Raw genomic sequence first — 21,726 nt, 5'->3', positions numbered from 1 at the left:
TACGATAGGTCGTGTTCATATTCATGCTTAAACTGTCAACCTAGTGGTACAACGTAAATTATGAAACTGTGCTGAGTTGGACATATAGGGATTTCATAGAAGCTGAGGAGCAAGAAATAAGAGGAATGTTGCCCGGCTGGAACCAGTCCCGGTTTCCCCCCAACCAGATGGTGGCTGGTGGTTACATGAATGCCCCTAACCAGATGGGACCGGGTTCGATGGTCTACCAACAACAGTTCATGACACAGCAGCAGATGTACCCTCAGCAGATGATGGGCCAGTACAACATGAACAACCAATCACAGGTGTGCGTAGAACGGTATAACATTTTTGTTTGTGTGAATTCCGTTTTTGTGTTCAGTTGACAGACACTTCTTGATGTATAAATGCCAAATATATAGATTATTGCAGATACAAACAACATAACGCTGCGACATTTGTCAAATGACTTGCATTAAACTAAATGCTTCGAGTTTGACAGCATTTTCAGGTCTAGAGATGCCAACAATTAGAAATCATATTATTTATTTACATATGTAGATTTAAACAGTTTTGTTTTTATTGTTTGCATTTTTCAACCGTTAGAAGTGAGCACCTATGCTGTGTTACATTGTTGTCTTGTCATCATCGCTTTCTGTAAATTGAAGTGTCGACTTAAGGCTGTCAGTGTGTTTGCAGATCAGCATAAAACCACATAATGCTGCAGTAACTAATGCTTCCATATATTAATCGTGGTAGTCCAGTCGTGAACTCAAATTATGCTCCTGGTATAAAAGTTTAATGTACTATTGTGATTGGAGATTTCCTATCAATTTGATTGGAGTAGGATTTAGACAAGGGTAATGCCAAGTATCGTAAATTACTTTCATTACAAGTTTTTGTGAATTGATTTCGTAACCATTGAACTATAAGTGGGAAGTTTATCAGAAAGTAGAAAATCAATTGTCTAAATTCTGCTTGAACGTTAGGAATCCATGTTTGGCTTTGGATGCTGGACATATTAATTTTCTTAACAAGTTCATAGATATTAATATTCTTACTTGATCATTATATATAGTGTAGTGAGTAGAAGTGAAATGTTTTTATTTTGAACTCAGATGATGATGATGCAACCAGTGGCCCCACAATCCCACCCACCTCGGCAGCCACCCCCGCCAACCCCAGCTGAACCCCCTCCCCCACTGCCCTATGACGACACGAAAGCCACAAGCAAACCCCCCCTCCCGGATAGTGCTGAGAAGGTGACGTCATTGTCAACTCATCGATTGATCAACTGTAGTGGTTAATGCGGTTGTTTGTTTCTTCCCAGTGGTGGGTATCAGAGCTAGCAAAGATCAAGGGAAGCGGACATCTCGAGGAAGAGTTAAAGAGGTTGACCAAAGCAGCCTGGTTCCTTGGCATGAGCACCAATCAACAGATTGAATGCTGGCAGCATAAAATGCAACTCCGAGCAAAGCAAGGTGTTTGTTCGCTTTGACTTTATTGTTTTAAGACTTCTTCAGATAGTAGGCTACAGATACCTATATAACCGTTCGGAGACAGTTTTTATTCGAAGGCATTTAAATTTTAAGTAAAATTTCCTTTGACAGCTTTTGTCAATCACTAAATTTGTTAAAAATTTACTGTTGCTTGAAATATCAGATGGAAAGGACTTGACCGCAAACAAGAGGACAACGACTATAGAGAAGAAGACACCTGCTCCACCCATCCCTCAACAAAGCTTGTTTCGACCAAATCAATCCTCTGCAAATGTTAAAGAAGATACGGAAATCGCCAGGGTAAACGACCATTTTAGCAGTTTTTTATTGGTCTATTTTAAATTGCTGCATTTTTTGTTATTAGCAATGGTTTCATGGAATTAAAATGTAACTGCTGTGCTGTCTGTTTGTGCTCGGTATGGCCGAGAAGTTTTTATACAATTTCTGTTTCAATTCTTGTTTGTAGTGGGACAAGAATAGCGGGGAAAACCCTCATGCGGTACTGGAAAAGTATCGGCAACAGTTGATCAAAGTCAATGAGCAGGGGCAGGTTGGTGGTTTGTAAGTGGTTGTGATGGTTGGTTGTTGGTTAATGACTGAAACTTGTTGATGATTTCTGAAGGTATTTGAGAAGCAATACAGTGACTGGCGCAGGCAGTTTGACGATTGGAAAGAAAAGCATAAAAGCCATCCTAATAAAACACAGTTTGAGCAGTACGAGAAGCAGGTGAAAAGTTTGGCTCATTTTAAGCATGTGATAATGACGTCATAATAATCATTTTGTGACAAATAAAATGAATAAGGTCGAATTGTTTTCAGTGGAGGACATGGCAAGAACAAATGACGGCACAGAAAAGGCAAAACGATGCAAACGTCAAACGCTTATTAACCAATATGAAGGAAATAGAAAAAGTTATTGCAAACCAGCAAGCTGCAGCCAACCAGCATTCAAGCACACAACGGCAGTCATTTCAATCATCCACTGGTGGACATAAACAACATAAAAGTCCAATGCATCAACCATCCTTCCATGGAAGCAATTTCCAACCAGCCGAACAAAGTCAACCAGCACCACCAGAAACTGGTTCCAATAGTCAGCAATCTTACCAGCTGAATAACCAATCAGATCAAGCCACAGCTCCCATTAGCAGCCAGCTTGCTCCACGAGATCCTGACGTGAGAAAGAACAACAATGAAGGTCGTCATCATGAGAATGAAAACTTTTATGACAACGTTTACGAAGATAATTGGAGGGACTATGAGCGCCAACCAAATACTGGTACCAACCAGTTGAACAATCAAGCACCAGCACCACGTATACCAATCAACAACAACCAACGCAAAAGAGCACCAACAACATATGATGTCTATGGCAATGTGATTGAATCAAATTCACAATCGCAGCATCTACACGACCATCCAAGGATGCAGGGGGGAAAACCGCCAGCGAGTGGCAGTGTTGCGATGGTGACGAATGAACGCGATATGAGTCCTGGGCAACTATACCCAGGCGGTCAAACTGATGCAGAAGCCGGCAACAAAGTTGAAACAAAACCAAACCAACCCGGCAGGGCTGCCATGACACCTCGCTTTCCTGGTATGGCCAGGGCTCGTGGTCCTGGGCCTGATTCTCTTCGATTTCACGGACCAAATGCAGCAGGATTAAGACCACGGATGTCCGACAGTGACCTCATAGGCAGGCCGAGAGGAATTCGTTATTCGCTTGATGTCAACTACGGCAAAAGGCCGAGAATGAATCCTCCACCTGATCAGTGGAGTGAAAAGGAAGTGGGCAATGCTTATGATGCAAGCGAGGTTCATCAGAGGATGCCTGCTCCCGGAATAAGGCCATTGTTGCGTCATCGACCACCACGACCTGCCATGATGCATCCGCGACCACGTGGTCCTTTCATCCCACGTGGTGCTTTAAGATCGAGAATGGTGGCTCCTCGACCAGACTTGAAAATCGACAGTTTCGGCGACAGCTGCGTCGTGGTGGATGATGAGGGAAATTATGATGAACCAAATGATGATTACCACGAAGGACACGGCTACGATCAAAACTACACGAGTTATCATGATGAGAGGTTTCAACATCCCCCCCCAAGAGGCCCCAGACCTTTGTTATCTCACCCAAGAACAGGATCCATGCAGATGCGATCTCAACATCCAGGCAATCCTCCACGAACAAGAGATCATGTAGTCTCTGAGCAGAATGCTGCCATGGTGTATGAGGTGGCCGATAGAAGCAAGGATCAGCCTCTTCCAAGATCACACGACGTTTACTCGAATCTCGTGAAAACTACTCTTGCAGCTGCCGGCGATTCATATGATCATGGACAGCGGTCTGTGTCTAGCACTGCTGCTTCACGTGATGCTGATTCAAAAGCAATAAACTTGGATGCTGCTCGTCAACTTGTGGCTCACAACCCGCTCTTCAGTGGGGAAAACATGAAGAAACTTCAGGAACAACTGAAAGTTATTCAAGACGTCAAAAAAGGTAGACCAGGTGGCCTTTCTCCTGCTTCAAGTAAATTTCAAGTTCTGGTTCTCAATAGTCATGCTACTTAATTTTAAATTTTCTCTGATGATAAACTTACTTGCAGTGGAACCTTCTCTCGACAAAGAGGTGAAGGGAAAAGATGAATCTTCGGTGGAGACCGACGCAATATTAAAAAAGGCGAAAACTATCAGTAGTTTTGATTTGAAGAACATTCTCTCTGCTGTAAAATCAGTCGGGGTCACCAGAACAGAACAAAAGTACTTGTTGTTGGTTTAGTTATGTCAGCTGTTGACTGGGAATAAGTAATTGTTTAACAAGCTGCTGATGTTGAACTTATTACTATGAGTTTATTATCAGTATTGCTTTGCAGTTCATACTTGTTGTGCTCAGTGGCAGTCTTGTCACCAGCACTGAAACCACTAGCTTTATCATTTGACTAAGATGTCGATGTTTTCACAGAGAAGGAGAAAATTCTTCATCACAAGCTTCATCCGCCTCAAATCAAACTTCCCGCAATGCAAAGGATCTTCCTGTGGATGCGGCACGAATGATCCGGGATCCCTACATGCAACTTGCTCAGGAGCTTGAAGCTCTTCGATCGTCGCAGAGGCTCGGACTGACTGGAGATGCTCTGCTGGGAACTCTGGGCTTGGACGCTTTGGGTGGGATGAGTTCATTAAGAGACGACTTGCTTGTACAGGAATATGTAAGGAGCTTTTTCTCTCTGCGTGGTTGGAATTCGGAGCAATTATTTTATTGAGCTGCTTTGTTTGTCCAGTTGAAACTTGATCCCCTCCTGGAGCGTGAACTTCTCCTCCGCGAGATGCAAGAGCGTGAGCTGCTGGAGGAAGCTCGAAGAATCGATCCGACTTATGTAAGATGTCTATGTGCTACCTTCGCAGATGCTTCATGATTTTCTTGCTGACTTCGATATTTGTTTAGGGACTTCTTATTGGGGGTCTTCCCTCGGTGTCGGACGAGCATTTAGCCGCACTTCGTTTAGAAGAGAGGGATCGGATGGAAAGAGGTCAGTAAGATTTCTATGTTACTGTCCTCGGTAAGTGACCTGTTAAATTTTCATTTAATATGTTATTCTCCAGAGTTACTTCGGCGACACAGTGAAGCCTCTTCAACAGTGGATGAGCAGAGAAGGCGTGACTCTATGAGTGATCGTGATAGGAGTCGCCCACACGATCCACCTCTGAGTGATCACGTCTTTTCTGGAGATGATGTAATAGAGAAAAAGTATCATGAAGCACGTGAACGTGAGAGATATCACAGGGAGAGATCGTGCAATGATCGGGACAAATCTCCCTTCCGTGAAAGAGAGAGAGCGTCGCTCGAACGGAGACATGAAGCCATTAATCGCGATTTAGAAATGTTGCAAAAACAGAAGGAAAGTCTGTCGAATGAAACAAAAGATGATGATGTGAAAGAGGAGCGGGCACGTCGTGAACGGAGCCTTGAACGTCTTCATGTCCGAGAAGCAGAGCTGAGAAAGAGAGAAGAGGATTTGATAGCGAGGGAAAGAGCTTTGCATGAAGTTCTGCGTCATTCTTCACCCAGTCGAACTCGACGCTTCGAGGACGGAATGCCACCACCAATGCCTCGTGATATGCACAGAAGGTATTTAACATGCATTTAAACTACTATTAATGACAACTTTGCAATTTCTAATATTGCTATTTTTAATATTTGCTATTCCAGCCCAAGTCCTTCAAGGTTCACAGGAGACCGTAAAGGTTGCCGAAGCCCCCCACCACCTCCACATGGTTACAATCGTGATTTTCATTTTCCCGGTGAACGTGACTTTCCACGCATGAATCATGACTATCCACCTCGTGATTTTTCTCGTCGTGACTACGCTTCATATGATCGTGATATGCCTCCTCGGGACTATGCGCCACGTGATGCTCGCATGCGATCTCCATCACCAAGAAGAGAGTAAGATTGACGCTTATGTTGTTTTATCTTGAAATATTTCTTGGGTGTTTCTGTGAAACGTTTTCGTGGAATGTTTATGATGTAACAAATAGTGATTGGACAATTCCAAAATTTTCATCAATTTAATTAGGACGCTGATAATTAATAATAGAGAAAAAATAAAAATACTGTGATCGTAAATCGGTACCGATTTTGACAATTGAAAATATAAAATTTTTGCTCTCAGGTTTTGTGGGTCACGTTGTTGCTATGTTTTTATTTCCAGCCAAATAGTTCTAAAATGTGTTAATCGGATAAATGTGCGCTCAGATCTTGAAAGCCAAAACTACTTGAAAAGTCTTTCCACTGTTTAACTGAGACGTCAGCAAATTGAACAGGATTGCCATGCATAATGCATCAGGAATCATTTCAAGAAATTATAAAGATCACATGTATAAGGATAACAATGTTCAATCACTTGTGCCGAGCTGTCATGGCCGTATATTGTTGTGTTCTTAATTAATCAAGCTGCTGTGTGGTAGACGTGGATCTCCGCGTGACGACAGGTCCATGGAGATGGAAAGACGACCTCGAGGAAGGGATCGGAGTCCTCCAAGGAGGAGATCGCCACCTCGTCGATACCGGAAGTCTCGATCCAGGTAGATAATTTCACTCGAATAAGGCTAAAAGCTTAAGAGCGATGTTGGTTTTGCACATTTTCTTTTATTCTGCCAGAGGCAAATCTACCTTTTGGTTGGACTAGGCAACGTTCTACTTCGTCTATTTCCTTCTGTGACACCATGTTGATTGTTATGTCACCGATTTTATTGTTTTTGCAGAACTCCGCCAAGAAGTGGGGTCAAGGACCGGTTTGGCCGTGATATTCCACTCCGAGATCACAAAGCAGCCAGAAGCTGGACTCCTACAAAGGAAAGGGAAAATCTGGGACATGGCGGAAGTTTTGAGAGCAGGGCCGGTGGCAGCCAACCAACCAGAGCCAAAACCCCACCAGCTCCAACCACACAACTGTACGTGCTGATTCGCAGCTTGTACACGGCTGCTGTCATCATTACTTCTGAATTATGACTTACCATAAGAAATATTGTGTTATTAGTTGAAGTTTGAGCTTCGCAGTTTGAGGTTTGGCGTTTGGCGAAGCTGCTGTTTGCTTCGATGTCATGCAACATGTCACTGGCTTCTAATGGTAAAATGCTTGAACCAGTTGTAATTACTTTTTGTTGTTGCAGACCTAAACAGCCCGGTCGACCAGTTACATTTGCTGATTTCCAAGACTCAGCATCAGTTAAAAGTCCGAAACCTGCAGCTGTGATACCAGCCAGCGTGCCCCAAACTGTCAACATTGAAGACTTAATCAACATGCCAGGAAGGATGGGAAGACCAAATAAGGTGACAAACTACTTTGAACGGTAAAAACTGCAGAAATGACCATTTGGAATCTAAAGTGCTGGTTTAGTTGTGAAAGGAAGCTGACAGTGCTTATTGTAACATGTTGTAGATTGTGTTGATTCTCAGAGGATTACCCGGTTGTGGGAAGACCCACATAGCCAAGGCAATAAGGGTGAGTTATTATGATGTTATATTTCGTGCAACGCTCATCAGTTTTAAGCTGTCAGCAGATGCATTGTGACATGTTCTGCTCATCTCTTACTGCCTGCGTGCTACTTTTTTCAATTTTCGCTCAGAATCATAATTTTGGATTTCTCTAGTTGCTCTGTGCTTCTTCTAGTGTTGAGTTGTACTTGAATTCAGGGAAAAGTTGAATTACAGGACAAAGAGAGTAATTATGACATCACAACGCGTGTGCTCGGTCTTGATGATTATTTCATGACGGAAGTTGAAAAGACAATCAAGGATCCAGACACCGGCAAGAATGTGAAGAAAAAAGTAAGTTTTTGATCAGTGAGTCTGCCCATAGTTTACTGGTTATGTTTAAGTTATATTACATATACTCATTATATTAAGTTCATATGATCATGACGTGAGTTTATCACCATCACGTGAAGGTGTATGAATATGAATACGAAGAGGAGATGGAGGCTTCATATCGTGGCAATCTCATCCGGTCTTTCAAGAAAACCCTCGATGACGGCTTCTTCACATTCGTCATCATGGACGCAGTGAATGACAAACTCCGATATTTCAATGAGTGCTACGACTACTCGAAGAAGCTCGGCTTTGAAGTGAGTTGACCCAACAATGGATGTTGTGTAAAATCTGTTGAAGTGTTGGGGTTGGATCATAATTTAAAAGTTTGTAGTTAGTTTAACTTTACTGCCAACTGTCAGCTCTCTCTGTCATAAGTTGTAAAGTGTGATGTACAATGTGTTTTTTTGACCTGGAGTACCCTGTGACGATGTGTTTATGTAACTGGTATATACGTACAAAGGTGCAAATGCTTCACAAAAACCGAGCAGAAAAAAATTTTAAATTGTAGTGTGTCACACCCACAATGTAAAAGCATTTTTTAAATTTGCAAGTTATGGCCCCCTAAAAAATTTTTAATTTTTAAGAATGCTTATTTTTATGTGATACGGGAAACTTTCTCAATCAACGACATGCTTTGTAGTGGAAGTGGTCTGTGTTTTACTTTTTATCATCACGGCAGCTTGTGTATTCATCAGGTTTATGTGGCTGAGATAGTAGCTGATGTCCATGTGTGCTCGCGGAGAAACGTCCACGATCGTTCGGTGGAGGAAATACAAAAGTTAAAAGAGGGATGGGAAGCAACTCTGTCGAGCATGAATAAGATCGATCTTCGTCAGATGCTGCAAGATTCTGAGATACAGGAGGTAGGATTGTGATGACACAGAAGATGTTTGATGGCGTCATAAGCACTGATTGTGTGAACTAGAAATATTAAATTTCAAATGTGTTTGCAAGAAGAAATACAGTCAATGTTGAACTGATATAAAATGATAAACAAAAATACTGAAAAGAAACGATTTTGACTGGAAGTAAAATTAACGATGAGTGTGTTAACCCTTGCGATATAAATTGATGTTGGTCTTGTAGGTGGAGATGGGAGATATTACAGATGAGGAGAAAGAATCAAATGATAATGAGGACAAACCAAGGGAGCAGGAATCAACATCACCGGACATGGTTTGATCTTTTGGATAAAATCTTAAGAATTTTTATTTTTAAATTCTCGTAGTTTAAAATTTTTCCTTTGAAATTTGACCTAAATATCAACAAAGACAGTGTTAGGTAGGACTGGCATTTGTAGGTGAGGTGTAGGTGTTCAATAGTAGGGATACCGATGGTACGGTTATAAAAATTGATGATTTAGGGATTAGGGAAATAGCGGAAAGCCTCATTTTGGTATCAAATCTATAACAACACTGTTGACACTTTTCACTGCGGCTGCAGGTCAGATAATAACTAAGACAAACTGTTGATTGCTTTTTCGGTCGTTGTTGAAATTTTAGGAAACCAATGAAATTAAAAGAAGTTGTTTTAAAAACACTTTTCTGGTTTTGCTGACATCAACCAAAACTTTTATGTTGGTGATGGATGGCTTCAATGAACAAAAGTTTTCTCTGTTTATACAAAGTAAATTTTTTTGTATTCATCATGAAACTTAACAATGAACTCAGCTTGCAATTTATGTTTACTAAATTTCATCGCAAATTGCAAACAAAGTTGTTTTTCTTGCTGATTCTTTTGAAATCGAGAGAATATTAGCTTGTTTGGAATCGGCTTTGTCTCTTTGAAGATGAAGCTGGGTTTTGTATTTTTTGCCTGTAGGCTCTATTTTTAGGAGATGGCCTAAAAACCTGTGATATTATGTTGTATAGATAAATTAGATATACCTTTCGAATTTTGATATAGGGTATAATGGAATTTTCTACAAATTCAAAGTATCACTGTTTTTTGTTAATATTTATTCAAAAAATTAATGAAAAGACAGTCACCAAAGCTTTGGTACTTGCTGCATTTCAGCTTATTTTCATGGTAGGTTGTATATTACTGAGAAGCCTAACACTGTAGTTGGGTGTAGTAATCTCAGTGTTTTTGATGAAACATGCTATGAAATGGGTTGATGATGGACTGATGGTTGATTAGTGATAACGTGGTGCAATAGTGATATGTAACCTTTGATCTATTTCTGAAACTGATTAGAATTTTAGAAAAAATTTCTTGAACTCCAAATGCTAAAGGACTGCGCATCAAATGCATTTATTGAAAAAAAAAACCACTTTGATGAGGCGAGTACATATTAAATTCGAGGATCCTCAAGTGCTAAAGTTGCAAGTTGACAGTCAAGGTTTGGAAAAACCTAAAAATCATACATTACATGGCATAGCGTGCAACAAGCCACATACCAGATCGTATAAATGTTACTTTTATGAAAGTTTTTAAATACCGGAGAGATTGGTAGATGCTGAGAAGGTTTGAAACTTCAACGTCGGTTATCTCTGATAGATACGTTGAATCGAGCGGTGAAACTTAAGGCATGTAGGGAATAAAAATGTTAAAAGTTTGTTAAGATTGGAAATCTCATGGATTTTGCTATCAGGGTCATTTTTGCTTGGTTTTAGCATCTGAAAATTGTTAACGGTGGTTTCATGTGATTTGCATTTAGAGAAGTGTTCTTGTATGGCTGATTTGATGCAGTCTACTTTTGTTGGATGTGTGTCGCTACTCTCATAAAATCAGAAGTGTAGTTTTACCCATGTACAGTAGGTATTGGTTGTATCTAAATAGCACATGAGGTGATATACGAAATTTGATCGGATTTCTCGAAAGAAATGCAGTGGTTCAAGATTGGATTTGATTTTTTAATAATCTTTGCGTTTTATTTTGAAAAGCTATCAGTCAGTATTTAAGGTTTTTGAGAGAGTGGGAGTGTTTTAGGTTGTATTTGGGGGTCTCTTAGATCAAAAATGGCTATAAAAGTAAAATCCATGAAGTCCTATTAAACCAAGCCAAATATTCCCAATTTTAATATTTTATAATTTAATGTTTTATTTAATAATTAATTAATTTTTCAATTTTTAAAATTTAAGTTTTTTCTTTTTTTTTATCTAAACTGTTGCTTTTTTGTGTCTAAAAATATGGAATATATCGATTTTAACCGAGTTAGGAAATTTATCTGTTCTGGTTTTGATTACGCTGTGAATCGTACGATTTATTGTAACAAGTTTTGGATGAGTTTCAGGCATTTAACAAAACATATTGCCCAATCTTGTGCAGGCAATTCCGAAGAGCAAATGGGAGACCGACTCAGCAGCGGCCCAACTTGGTAAGTTGATTTTTTATGTGGTGGTCCGTGTTCAGCCGCCATATTATAACAATATTACGGCAATTGCTGTTTACTGCTGTAGAATGTAAAAATGCTTGAGCTGCAAATATTACCAAATACGTGATAAATATTAAAAGTTTAAGTCTTTATATGAGGTGTGGTTAATAGTTTTGCTTATGGTGACGAAGCCCAGAACCAGAAATCTTGAAAATATATTCTCTTGTTTACGGCCGAGAGCTTCGAGCCTAGATTTTATAAAGCACAACTAAATTATCGTAATTTCTTCTAACTTTGGACGAAACTTTCTTCGCCGCCCAGACAAGCTCGATGGAGTGAGCAGGAAGGTTGTCAAGCAAAGCATGGACGACTTTCTCAGCGTAACTGAAGATTATAACTCAAGGAAATCCGCCCCTGGCAAAAAGAGGGTAATCTTTATGCTTCTTACATTATATGCAGGGCTAGGCTAGCTATTTTGCCACGGTAGCCTACATTGTCTCCTTGTTCAAATTGGTTGGCAGGAAATTGAGTTAGAAGCAAACTTTGAAAGTTTAAGGTTTTGTTAACATAATATTGTCACCCTCCAGGATTTCTTAAACTGCAACTCATACCCAGAGACTTAAACAGGCTTTAAGAGTTTTATCAATTCTTGTTTTCATTTGCTTTTGTGGTTGCGTTGCTTCCTTCTCCCACTTTATGCTCTCACTCTTGTCTGCAGGTGCGCTGGGCCGACATCAATGAGCGGCAGAATCAGCAGAGGATGCGAGACGTTGGATTTGTCGTGGGCCAGGATTGGTCTCGCATCATGGATGACACGCACGCCACGCAGGCTCTTAATCGGACCAAATTTATTTGAGATTACAGAACTCTGATTGAAATTGTTGTTTAACGTCATCACCGACACCTGATCGTTTATGAATCCACTGATTTGTGACGTCAGCGGGAGTTCGGTTGATGCAGCTGTTGTAATCTTTGTATGTTTTACGTCATTCGTGCCGTGACCTGCCAATAAATGTAAATACTGAAACGTGTCCAAATAAAACTTCTGTTTGGTGAATTCGATCGGAAATATCGTTTAATTTTGACGTAAAAATTGGCGTCATTATTCGGCCCGAAAGAAAAATATTCGCCACCATCGTCGCGGTAGCTTGCTGGTTTCTGCGTTCTCGCTCAACTCGTCCGATGCGCGCCAAAACTCGCTTCGTTGGTTCGGCATTGCTCTCATTTGTAAGTCAGAAAGAAATATTCCTATGTATGGGGTTGTGTACATCGAGGCCAATTCATAGTTTCATCTCCGGTTTCCAGGTTGTTCTCACATAAGCTTCAATCACGCCAGATACCCCAGAGACGATGAATATACGTCCGTATCATGTCGACGAAGCATCCATGCTCATTATTTTGCTTCTTACCAAGGTTATGGCAGAGGAAGGATAAAATGGGAAGAATTTTCTTTCGAGCTGATGTTGAGTTTGGCGGCCATGCTAACCTGTCATCGATATGGCATCATTCCATTATATTGAACATTTCGCACTTTAAACCGCTTTCTGACTTCTTTAATTGCGCATCAGCCTTTGTTTTTGTCGTGCTCCCACGGTAAATTAAGACAAAGGATACTGTAAGATGAAACATTTATTCAGTCTAATCAAGCGAGCTGCTTCAATTAAAAAACGTGAAAATATTTTACCAAGAAATTGCTGTGTGCTGCTAGCTCAGGCTGGCTAACGGCGAAATGGAAATGCTCGTGGAGCGAAGGTAAAAGCTTAATTCTTTATCTCGAATCGGTAAAACTTTCTGCTGTTCACCTCCGGTTGAAGTACTGTAGTTATTATAACCAGATCCTGATGGCAATTTTAATTGGCTAAATTTCTCACTGATTCGAGTGTTTGAAAATGCGATGTCTATTTACTAGCTGGTATCTCTATTCAGCAGTAAATGCAAACGTGTGTAGGTGCGTTATGTCGTAGTTACTACTTTCTGTCTTTTACTTGAAGAAGCGAATTTAACCACATAACTATTAACGCGTAATAAAAATATTCTTGCATTGGAAAAATATTTTGGCCACACACACATAGTGGCAATGACCAATCATTTATTAACGTCTAACAAATAAATATCTGAAGTTGGAAAACATTTTGTTTTCCATTACATGTTAATGGCGATGTCAGGCTGTCACCATTCTGCCATTTCACGGGAAAGTCTGGTCTCGTACTTTGCACTTCGACTTGAAGGCCTGAATGGGAAGAAGTTATTTGAAGTAATATAGAAGAAATTATGATGTAATAATTCTTTAATACTCGTTCCTGGTATGGAAGTACAAAAGTAAAAAAGACCCGAAAAGTCATGATAGACTACTGTACTTACGGTTCAAAGCAATTTTTCGCCGGCTTCTTGTCAGCGAAACTTTGGTTGTATTTGTAACATAATCCGGAATAGTGTTGCTGCCAGCAGCCACATTAACATCAAATACAACGCACACCCGCTACATTACAGGAATTTATTTCTGTCTGCTCAGGGTTAGCTTCATCAAGGCAAGGACATGGATAGGTTAGGACAGTGAGATATGTTACTTGTGCAGTTGTACATCACTGTACTGCCGTATCACGTAAGTTTGAATTTTAGGTGTTAAGTAGGTTATCGAATGCATGTGAATTCAACCCCTGTTAACTTCAGCAAATGATAGCTTTATTTCATGCTTATTGTATCCAAAGGGTTGAATTCGAACTAGGCTATTAAAGGTTTGTTATGATCTCTGCCAAGTATTGCTTTGGAAGTAATACGGAAATTTTACGAAGTGAAAACGGGTTTAGTTCAGAAATGCACAACTGAATGAAGCCACAATTGAAATAGCAGGAGTCCAGTTTACAAATGCATCATTGGTTGTGCACTTCTGCACTGGACTAGTGAAAGAAGTCCTATCAAAACAATCATTCCGTTTCAGAATATGTGTCATTTTCTGCAGTTTTTGGCCTTTTTTGGTCAAGACCTTGGTTTTTGTAAGATATCAATCTAAGGGCACACTGACGCTGTTATGTGCCAGTTTGGATACTTTAGCAAACCTGCGTAATGCCTGTGTACTATAAAACATCTGTAAATTACATAAAAATGCACAAAACCTATGTCCAAGATTAGTGCATATTTGTTCGTGATTGTGCACTACTAAGTGTCATGAAAATCACATTTGAGTTTTCTTTTTGCCCAGCATTGTAGCCAGGGGGAGTGTTATATGTTATGTTTTAATTTAGCTGAAGTTGAACCTGAAAAGTAATAATAAGACAATTACATTTAAGTTTGTTTTTTCTTTTACAGCGTTTAGGTTTTGTGATGGTTAAAAATGTTTTATCACATTTCTCTTGAGCATGAAATTTTGCTGCATCCCCGATACTTTGGTCCAAGTCTGCTGGAAACTGTGAAACAAAAATTGTTCACTGAAGTGGAAGGGACGTGCACTGGCAAGCACGGCTTTGTAATCGCTGTCACTACCATCGACAACATCGGAGATGGACTTATTCAGCCCGGTAGAGGATTTGTGTTGTATCCAATCAAATACAAGGCGATCGTGTTCCGGCCATGCAAGGGGGAGGTGTGTGATGCTGTTGTGACCCAGGTCAATAAAGTTGGTTTGTTCACTGAGATAGGTCCAATGTCATGCTTCATATCAAGACACTCAATCCCCGGTGATATGAAGTTTGATCCCGAATCGAATCCTCCTTGTTACAAGACTGATGATGAAGATGTTGTGATACAACAAGATGATGAAATCCGAATCAAAATTGTTGGAACCAGAGTGGACGCGAATGATATTTTTGCCATTGGCTCTTTGATGGATGATTATCTTGGCTTAATAAGTTAATAGAAGAGTTTATGTTGTTATATGACCAAACCATGGGTGGTCATGATGCTCAATGCATAGCAATTGACCGTTGCAGACCGGGAAAAATAAGTCACTGCTACTACATTTGAAACCCTTTCCTGCCTGTGCTGATGTTTCTAACTACTGAGTTAGCATTATTTGTAAGCCTAAGCTTCATTGCATTGTTTAACTAGTTTAGCTTTGTGGATTTCAAAATAAAATCGATGGAGACCATACATATGAAATTTTAACGAAGTTTTATTAAACGTATAAGCAATAGGGGCGACAAAACTGCGATTTACACAGGAGTTATGAAAACTGGTAGAATTGCAAATGTGAGCTTGTGTTGACACATCTAGAGTTTTTGCATTGCAACATTGCAGCTACATAATTGATTTTCAACCGGAAGAGTGGCTGCTTCTGCTGCTGTGACTTTTACTGCGGCTCCGGCTCCTTTCCTGGTGGCTTCGACTCCGGCTTCTGCCATTTTCCACAGCTCCTGGAGAGGCAGAACGACTTCTTGATCTTATGGTATCACGGACTGGAGACATTGACCTGCAATATGAAATTTTTAGGCACTGGCAAACCAAAGCAACACAGGCCAGTAAAGAAATTACCTTCTCGGACTGGGAGATCTTCTTCTATGGTACGGGGACCGACTACGGCTCCTATAAAATAAAAATTTAATAAACTGACATGACAACCACCATAGAATGCATCTGGGACACCAACCTTTTTTTCCCTCCACGCACAGGAGATCGCGAATAGCTTCGAGAATGTCTTCGGCGAGGACTACGGGAACGAGATCTAAATATTACAAGATCGATCAGAATTTACAACTGATAAGCTTGTTTAAATGGAAAGGCAAAAACCTTCAAGATGAAGTCAAGTTTGATCATTATTTTAAAATTAACCGCCAAACCATCACCGTTAACAAAAAGGTTTCAATTGCTTGAATTGATTTCAAAGAATGAACGAAACCAATTTTTAACAGGTTTAAGCAACATATAAATATACTTAGCCAGGAAGCCAGACCAGGTGGTAAATGCCGAATATTCAGCAATACAAAACCTAGAAATTTTCAGCAAACTTTGAAACTAAAACTATACATTGAAAGCGTCGCTGAGTCGAAATGTTGGGTTGTCACGATGTACAGTTGGCTACGATATAGACATTACGGAAGCGACGGTAGTAGCACTGCCATGGAAATTTAAAGAGAAGTGGGACGTGCAGTAGATGTTGTTAAAAAGTTGCAGAACTGATGTTGGCGAGAGGTTAAATAACGGTTACAAGCGCTGATAAAAGATGTACTTGGGGTGTAGTACTGAAGAGCCTAAAAAATTTTTGCACAACATCATTAATATTTCCAGGTTGTCAGACACTACCGGTACGGTATCTTTTCAACAACTTTAAATTCTTTTCATTTTCTGGTCATAGGCAAAATGAAACAACAGGTTTAATATTTGAAATACACAAAACAAATGCGTTATAAGCTACTTAAAAAACTAATTAACTTGTGACAAGGTTTACCTTCTTCCCCTGTAATAATCATCATCATCTCTGCGGTCACGATATGAACCGCGGCCACGATCCCCTCCGTAATTACCACCGCCGCCGCCACCACCGCCCCCTCGTCTGGACATACCAGATGACATTTCTACTCTGGCACGAACACCGCAAATGTTTCTGTTAACACCAATTGAAAAATAAAGTCTAGCCTATAAACTATTACCAGTATAACGGAAAGCAAAGAACAAGCCTCATCAACATGCATAAATGGAAACTTCGGTCCAAGGCATCACGGTAAAATTTTGGCTGGACGCACGCACGGTTTCTCATTAAAATCTTTCATAGTAATAGTCTACTTTTAAGGGTAGGTGAATCTGAATTCCAACAAGTTTTTGCAATACGGCATAAACTTTGATAAGTACGCTCACCTTCCATCCAACGCCCGAACAGAATCTTCGGCATCACGATGGTCAGCAAATTCGACGAACGCAAAACCTGGAGGGTTTCTGGCAACCCAAACATTTTTTAAGGTCCCGTAATAACCAAATACTCTTTCAAGTTCACTTTTTGAACCTTGGTTGCCCAGATTACCAACGTACACCTTACAGTCAAGCGGGCCAGAATTTCGGTAAGACATTTTTCGTATAAATTGTACAAATTGCCTCCCAAACACACCAACTCAATGAACAACTTGGTCAAAATGAAGCGATCGCTTTATCGATCCCATCTATGCGCATGCGCAAATTTGACGTCAGTCACGATCATTGTATTCATCCGCGGAATGTTAAAAAAACGCGGGTATTCGAAACAAGATATAAAATCTGATTATTTTATTTTTTGCCTTCAATGTGGAGGACAAGAAATTGTGCTGATGCAGATGGTCGCATATATGTTAATAGTTATGATAATAATTTCTACAAGTTACACGGGCCAATGTCGCAAGGTTTCGAGCGAAAAAACGTAAATTACGGAATATTACGAGAATGAAAAATCTTACTGGCTTCAGTACTTCCACCACACTCAAATTACGAAAAACATCATTTATAATTTTATATTATTCAATACTTTAATATCAAACAAAAGTTAAGCTGATAGTTTGGAAGATCATAAGCGTTGTGTCACCTTTAAGATGGAAACAGCCTGTGTGTCTAGATAGAACAGCGGTTCCCAAACTGGGGTCCGTAAAGCAGTTTAAGAGGGTCCGCAATGAGAATTAGTCTTTAAAGCAGTTTCAGAGAGTTGCGCTATCCAAAACCAAACCAAACATAGATGAGTTAATTGCAGCTAAACAAGTGCACCCATCCCATTAAAAGTTTACTGTATTTGTTAGTTTTTGCTTTTTCTTTCATTGGTGTGGTTTTTGCGTTTTTTCTAATAGCATTCTTTGATTTTTATAGGGCCGCGAAATATCAAAATAATTGCAAAGGGTCCACCAAGCAAAATTCTTAGAAAAGTTTGGGAACCGCTGGGATAGAAGAAGAAAATCCTCACTAAAATGAACTCCATCCATGGGACTGGAGTCCCAGTAAGGGGAGTGGGGAGTGGGGAGTACACGATACTTGTACACGAATATTTTACACAAATCGGTTGTCAAAGGGACTAGAATATGGTCAGCTACATCACTCATGTCAAGTTTGTTTTTCCATTTTTTAACACCGCGGTTTAATTAATATTCCCTTAATTTGTATTATACAGTATAAGAGTTTTTCTTGGAACAGCTGATTGAGTGTGACTTATATCTTATCAATGAGTAATAATAGATTATTGACCAACTTTAACTGTCAACTGACCAACCAAAATTTCTGGTTATGCAAATGCTACATGAAATACTTTTTAATAATAGTCAATCAATCATTTTTTTCGCCGAAAGCAATCAAGCAGAACATGCATAGCTAGAAGCAAAGTTAGCCAATTTTGTGTTGTTATAAACATAGGTGTAGGTTATATGCAGTTCGATATCGCATTCAACTAATCGTTGCCGTAATTTAACGGAAAATCCTTAAGTGGCGTTACGTCTTCCATTTGAAAATATTGGTTGTTTTGTGCAAGCATATGTACAGGTTGCAGTTAATAGATTATCTTCGTCGGTTTTAACCACTCGGGTAGCGAGGCTACAAGTCTATCCATGCAAACATGGTAACCGAGCGTCGCGTTGCTTTAATTGCATTGAGTTGAAATATAAAAAAGTCGAAACTCATATGTTTTTGCAGGCCATTCGTCAAGGATTAGCCCATAGGAAAGGGAAAAAGGAATGCACGGATTTAGCCATTCGTATGGGCGGAAAGGAATAATTCCATCTTTTAAAGTAATTGTTGTAAGGCTAATCGTGTTGGAATGAGTAATCCATTTTGTCGCATACGGCTATTCTAATGCCTACAAGCCTTATATAGATAGCCTGTAAGCAGTCTATGACGCAGTATCCGTTAATACTTTGTGCAAGGCCATTCCAACGGTTGTAACTGCAGTACCAATGCCATTTGCACAGATAAACCTATGCTATATGCTAAACTAACCAGTAATCACACTGTACTATACTGTAGTTGGTATCAACACAACAGCCTATAGATCTCAATAATGTACAGCAGTAGCCTTCACCGTAGAATGACCAGCCATAGTTTCACATAAAATGGATTACTCATTCCAACACGATTAGCCTTACAACAATTACTTTAAAAGATGGAATTATTCCTTTTAGCCCATACGAATGGCTAATCCGTGCATTCCTTTTTCCCTTTCCTATGAGCTAATCCTTGACGAAGTGGGTGGTTTTTGTGAAATCTTGTTAGGGAAATACCCCAAGTTGATATCACATGTTTATACATTTTTTGGACTTTTGAGAAATTGGCACTGGCAGACTGAGCGGTCAGGCACTGAGTTACTTGATTTTGTTTATCTTTTACTAACTTCTTTTGTTTAATACTGGTCAGTAAAGCTTTTAAAGTACATTTTGTTTGTTTAATAAAGTGATATTTCTATAGCAACATGCAGTTTACAGGCTGTCGATTTATAAGATTTGCCTTTCAATGTCGGCAAGTTTTTTTGCCAAATATTTCATTGCTACCAGCATTTGCAAGGTATGCCTCTACAGACCGCTCAAAGTTTTCTTATCGTACTCACACTTGTGGTGAGCTGACAGCGGAAAATATTGGCCAAGCTGTGACCCTTTGTGGTTGGGTCGAGTCGAAACGTGGTGATAACTTTCTTCTTCTTCGGGACTTCAGTGGATCGACCCAGATACTGATGACCTTGGAAGTTTATAAAAAAGTCAAACAAATTAATGTGGAATCTGTTATTAAAGTGAGAGGATCTGTAGCTGCGAGGCCAGAAGGGCAAGAAAACGTGAGAATGACAACAGGTCAAATTGAGGTCATTCCTGAGGAACTGGAGACACTGAACAGTTGCAAACCGTTGCCATTTCAGATGAAAAAATTTGCCAAAAGAGGTGAAGTGATACGACAAAAATATCGCTACTTGGACATTCGAACTGGTATGATGCAAAAAAATTTAAGAACTAGGTCAAAATTCATTTCAAAAATGCGAAGTTTCTTGGAGATGAATAATTTTGTTGAAATTGAAACCCCCACTCTATTTCGACTTACACCAGGTGGCGCAAAGGAGTTCTTGGTGCCAACTTCCATTGCGCCAGGAAAGTTTTTCACGCTGCCACAAAGTCCGCAACAGCTCAAGCAACTTCTCATGGTTGGGGGAATGGACCGCTACTACCAGGTCGCTCGTTGCTATAGAGACGAACCGATGAAATCAGATCGTCAGCCCGAGTTCACTCAACTTGATCTTGAGATGTCTTTTGTTGACCAATCAGACGTGATCAACTTAACGCAAGAGATGATAAAGTTGTCATGGCCAGAAGATCTTCCCTTTGAACCATTTCCACTTTTGACTTACAAAGAGGCGATGTCCATGTATGGGACAGACAAGCCGGATATTCGATACGATATGAAGATCGAAGACATTTCCACAATTATTTCAGCAGACATCAAAGCAATTGTTGGTGAAAATTGTCGTGCTATAAAAGTTGAGAAAGCTGTTGACCATTTTTCTGATCGATTTAAAAAAAGACTTTCGAAAAAACTGGCCTCTGATGTCGTCGGTCATTCTGAGTTTGCGTATCTTATCTATAAAGATGGAGATTGGAGAATAACTCCCCGCAAGCATAACTTTATGAAGGACTTGATCGATTTAAGTCAACTTGCATCATCTTTAAAGATGGGACAATCCGACATTGCCGTCATGTCCTGGGGTGATGAGACGATGGCAAATATCACTTTGGGAAATATGAGAAGTAATGTTTTTGACTTGCTCAAGGAACTCAACGTCGATGTTCCCTGTCGAGATGGTCCATGTTTTCTATGGGTGAAAGATTTCCCATTGTTCGAAAGAGACGAGGAATCAGGTGATCTTTGTTCTGTTCATCATCCATTTACTGCTCCTCACTCGGATGATGTGGAGTTGCTTTCCAGTGATCCTCTCAGCGTGAGGAGCTTGTCCCACGACCTGGTCTTAAATGGTCACGAAGTTGGAGGTGGTTCAATCCGGGTCCACGACCCCGACTTACAACGATACATTTTCAACGACATCTTAAAACTCGATTCCCGTCAACTTTTTTATTTATTTGAAGCCCTTGAATCTGGTGCGCCACCTCATGGTGGGATAGCTCTCGGCATTGATAGACTGATGGCTGTATTATGTAACGTCCGCAGTATTCGTGATGTCATTGCATTTCCTAAAAGCTCAACAGGTTTCGATACAATGGTTGACGCTCCCTGCGAGATCGACGACGAATTGTTGTCATTTTATCGCATAAAGTCGACCGTTTCTTCCACGTGATGCTGCTTTAGTTTACATTGTTTGATATTTATGGAAATATTTTCTGAAATTTTATGTGAAAAAGTTGATTATTACGCTTGTTTGTGCTAAGTCTTATCACTTTTGCTGCATCGTCTGATTCAATCTTGGTTCATTTATTCATTTGCTTTGCTCTCATTGTAGCTGACCAGCGAACTGTACAACACTTATTTTACATTTATTATGCACATAAGATGTTTTGTTTGTGAAAGTAATAAGTGAATAGTTTTGACTTTATTTTTCATGAATTCTAGAGAGTAAGTACAAGGACGCACCTGACAATGTTCTACAAATGCAATATGAAGAGCCATAAGAAAGACCATACTCAGTATATGCA

The 21,726-nt window shown here is 39.9% G+C and overlaps 4 protein-coding genes across 5 annotated transcripts; 3 read left to right on the top strand and 1 right to left on the bottom strand.

Moving 5' to 3' along the window:
* Position 1: 1 nt before the first annotated feature.
* On the top strand, positions 2-12,229 carry LOC143461614 (uncharacterized). 2 transcript variants are annotated; one of them, XM_076959391.1, is made up of 24 exons: positions 2-305; positions 1,098-1,241; positions 1,310-1,460; positions 1,642-1,778; positions 1,945-2,028; positions 2,101-2,205; positions 2,298-3,978; positions 4,085-4,238; positions 4,441-4,687; positions 4,760-4,855; positions 4,924-5,008; positions 5,082-5,607; positions 5,689-5,925; positions 6,447-6,563; positions 6,744-6,932; positions 7,152-7,311; positions 7,421-7,483; positions 7,693-7,809; positions 7,929-8,105; positions 8,547-8,714; positions 8,938-9,027; positions 11,122-11,170; positions 11,489-11,595; positions 11,886-12,229. In XM_076959391.1, the coding sequence occupies exons 1-24, from the start codon at positions 126-128 to the stop codon at positions 12,021-12,023; spliced, it is 5,202 nt and encodes a 1,733-aa protein (XP_076815506.1). In that variant the 5' UTR covers positions 2-125; the 3' UTR covers positions 12,024-12,229. The 2 variants fall into 2 exon arrangements, with proteins under 2 accessions (XP_076815506.1, XP_076815505.1); XM_076959390.1 differs by having other exon boundaries at positions 7,675-7,809.
* A 2,219-nt stretch (positions 12,230-14,448) lies between these two features.
* Positions 14,449-15,253, top strand: LOC143461617 (DNA-directed RNA polymerase II subunit RPB7). Its single transcript, XM_076959394.1, has one exon. The coding sequence runs from the start codon at positions 14,499-14,501 to the stop codon at positions 15,015-15,017; it is 519 nt and encodes a 172-aa protein (XP_076815509.1). The 5' UTR covers positions 14,449-14,498; the 3' UTR covers positions 15,018-15,253.
* Positions 15,254-15,257: 4 nt separating this feature from the next.
* Positions 15,258-17,226, bottom strand: LOC143461616 (uncharacterized). The gene is made up of 5 exons (XM_076959393.1): positions 16,955-17,226; positions 16,548-16,703; positions 15,750-15,824; positions 15,635-15,685; positions 15,258-15,572 (listed from the first exon to the last, which is right to left on the bottom strand). Exons 1-5 carry the CDS (start codon positions 17,161-17,163, stop codon positions 15,416-15,418), a joined length of 648 nt encoding a protein of 215 aa, XP_076815508.1. The 5' UTR covers positions 17,164-17,226; the 3' UTR covers positions 15,258-15,415.
* Positions 17,227-19,387: 2,161 nt separating this feature from the next.
* Positions 19,388-21,644, top strand: LOC143461610 (aspartate--tRNA ligase, mitochondrial-like). The gene has a single exon (XM_076959382.1). The coding sequence runs from the start codon at positions 19,509-19,511 to the stop codon at positions 21,369-21,371; it is 1,863 nt and encodes a 620-aa protein (XP_076815497.1). The 5' UTR covers positions 19,388-19,508; the 3' UTR covers positions 21,372-21,644.
* The last annotated feature ends 82 nt before the right edge of the window (positions 21,645-21,726 follow it).

Source organism: Clavelina lepadiformis, chromosome 6, assembly GCF_947623445.1.
Source record: "Clavelina lepadiformis chromosome 6, kaClaLepa1.1, whole genome shotgun sequence".
NCBI classification, from domain to species: domain Eukaryota; kingdom Metazoa; phylum Chordata; class Ascidiacea; order Aplousobranchia; family Clavelinidae; genus Clavelina; species Clavelina lepadiformis.
Note: the sequence above shows the minus strand (reverse complement) of the source record. Positions and strands in the feature narration are given on the sequence as shown.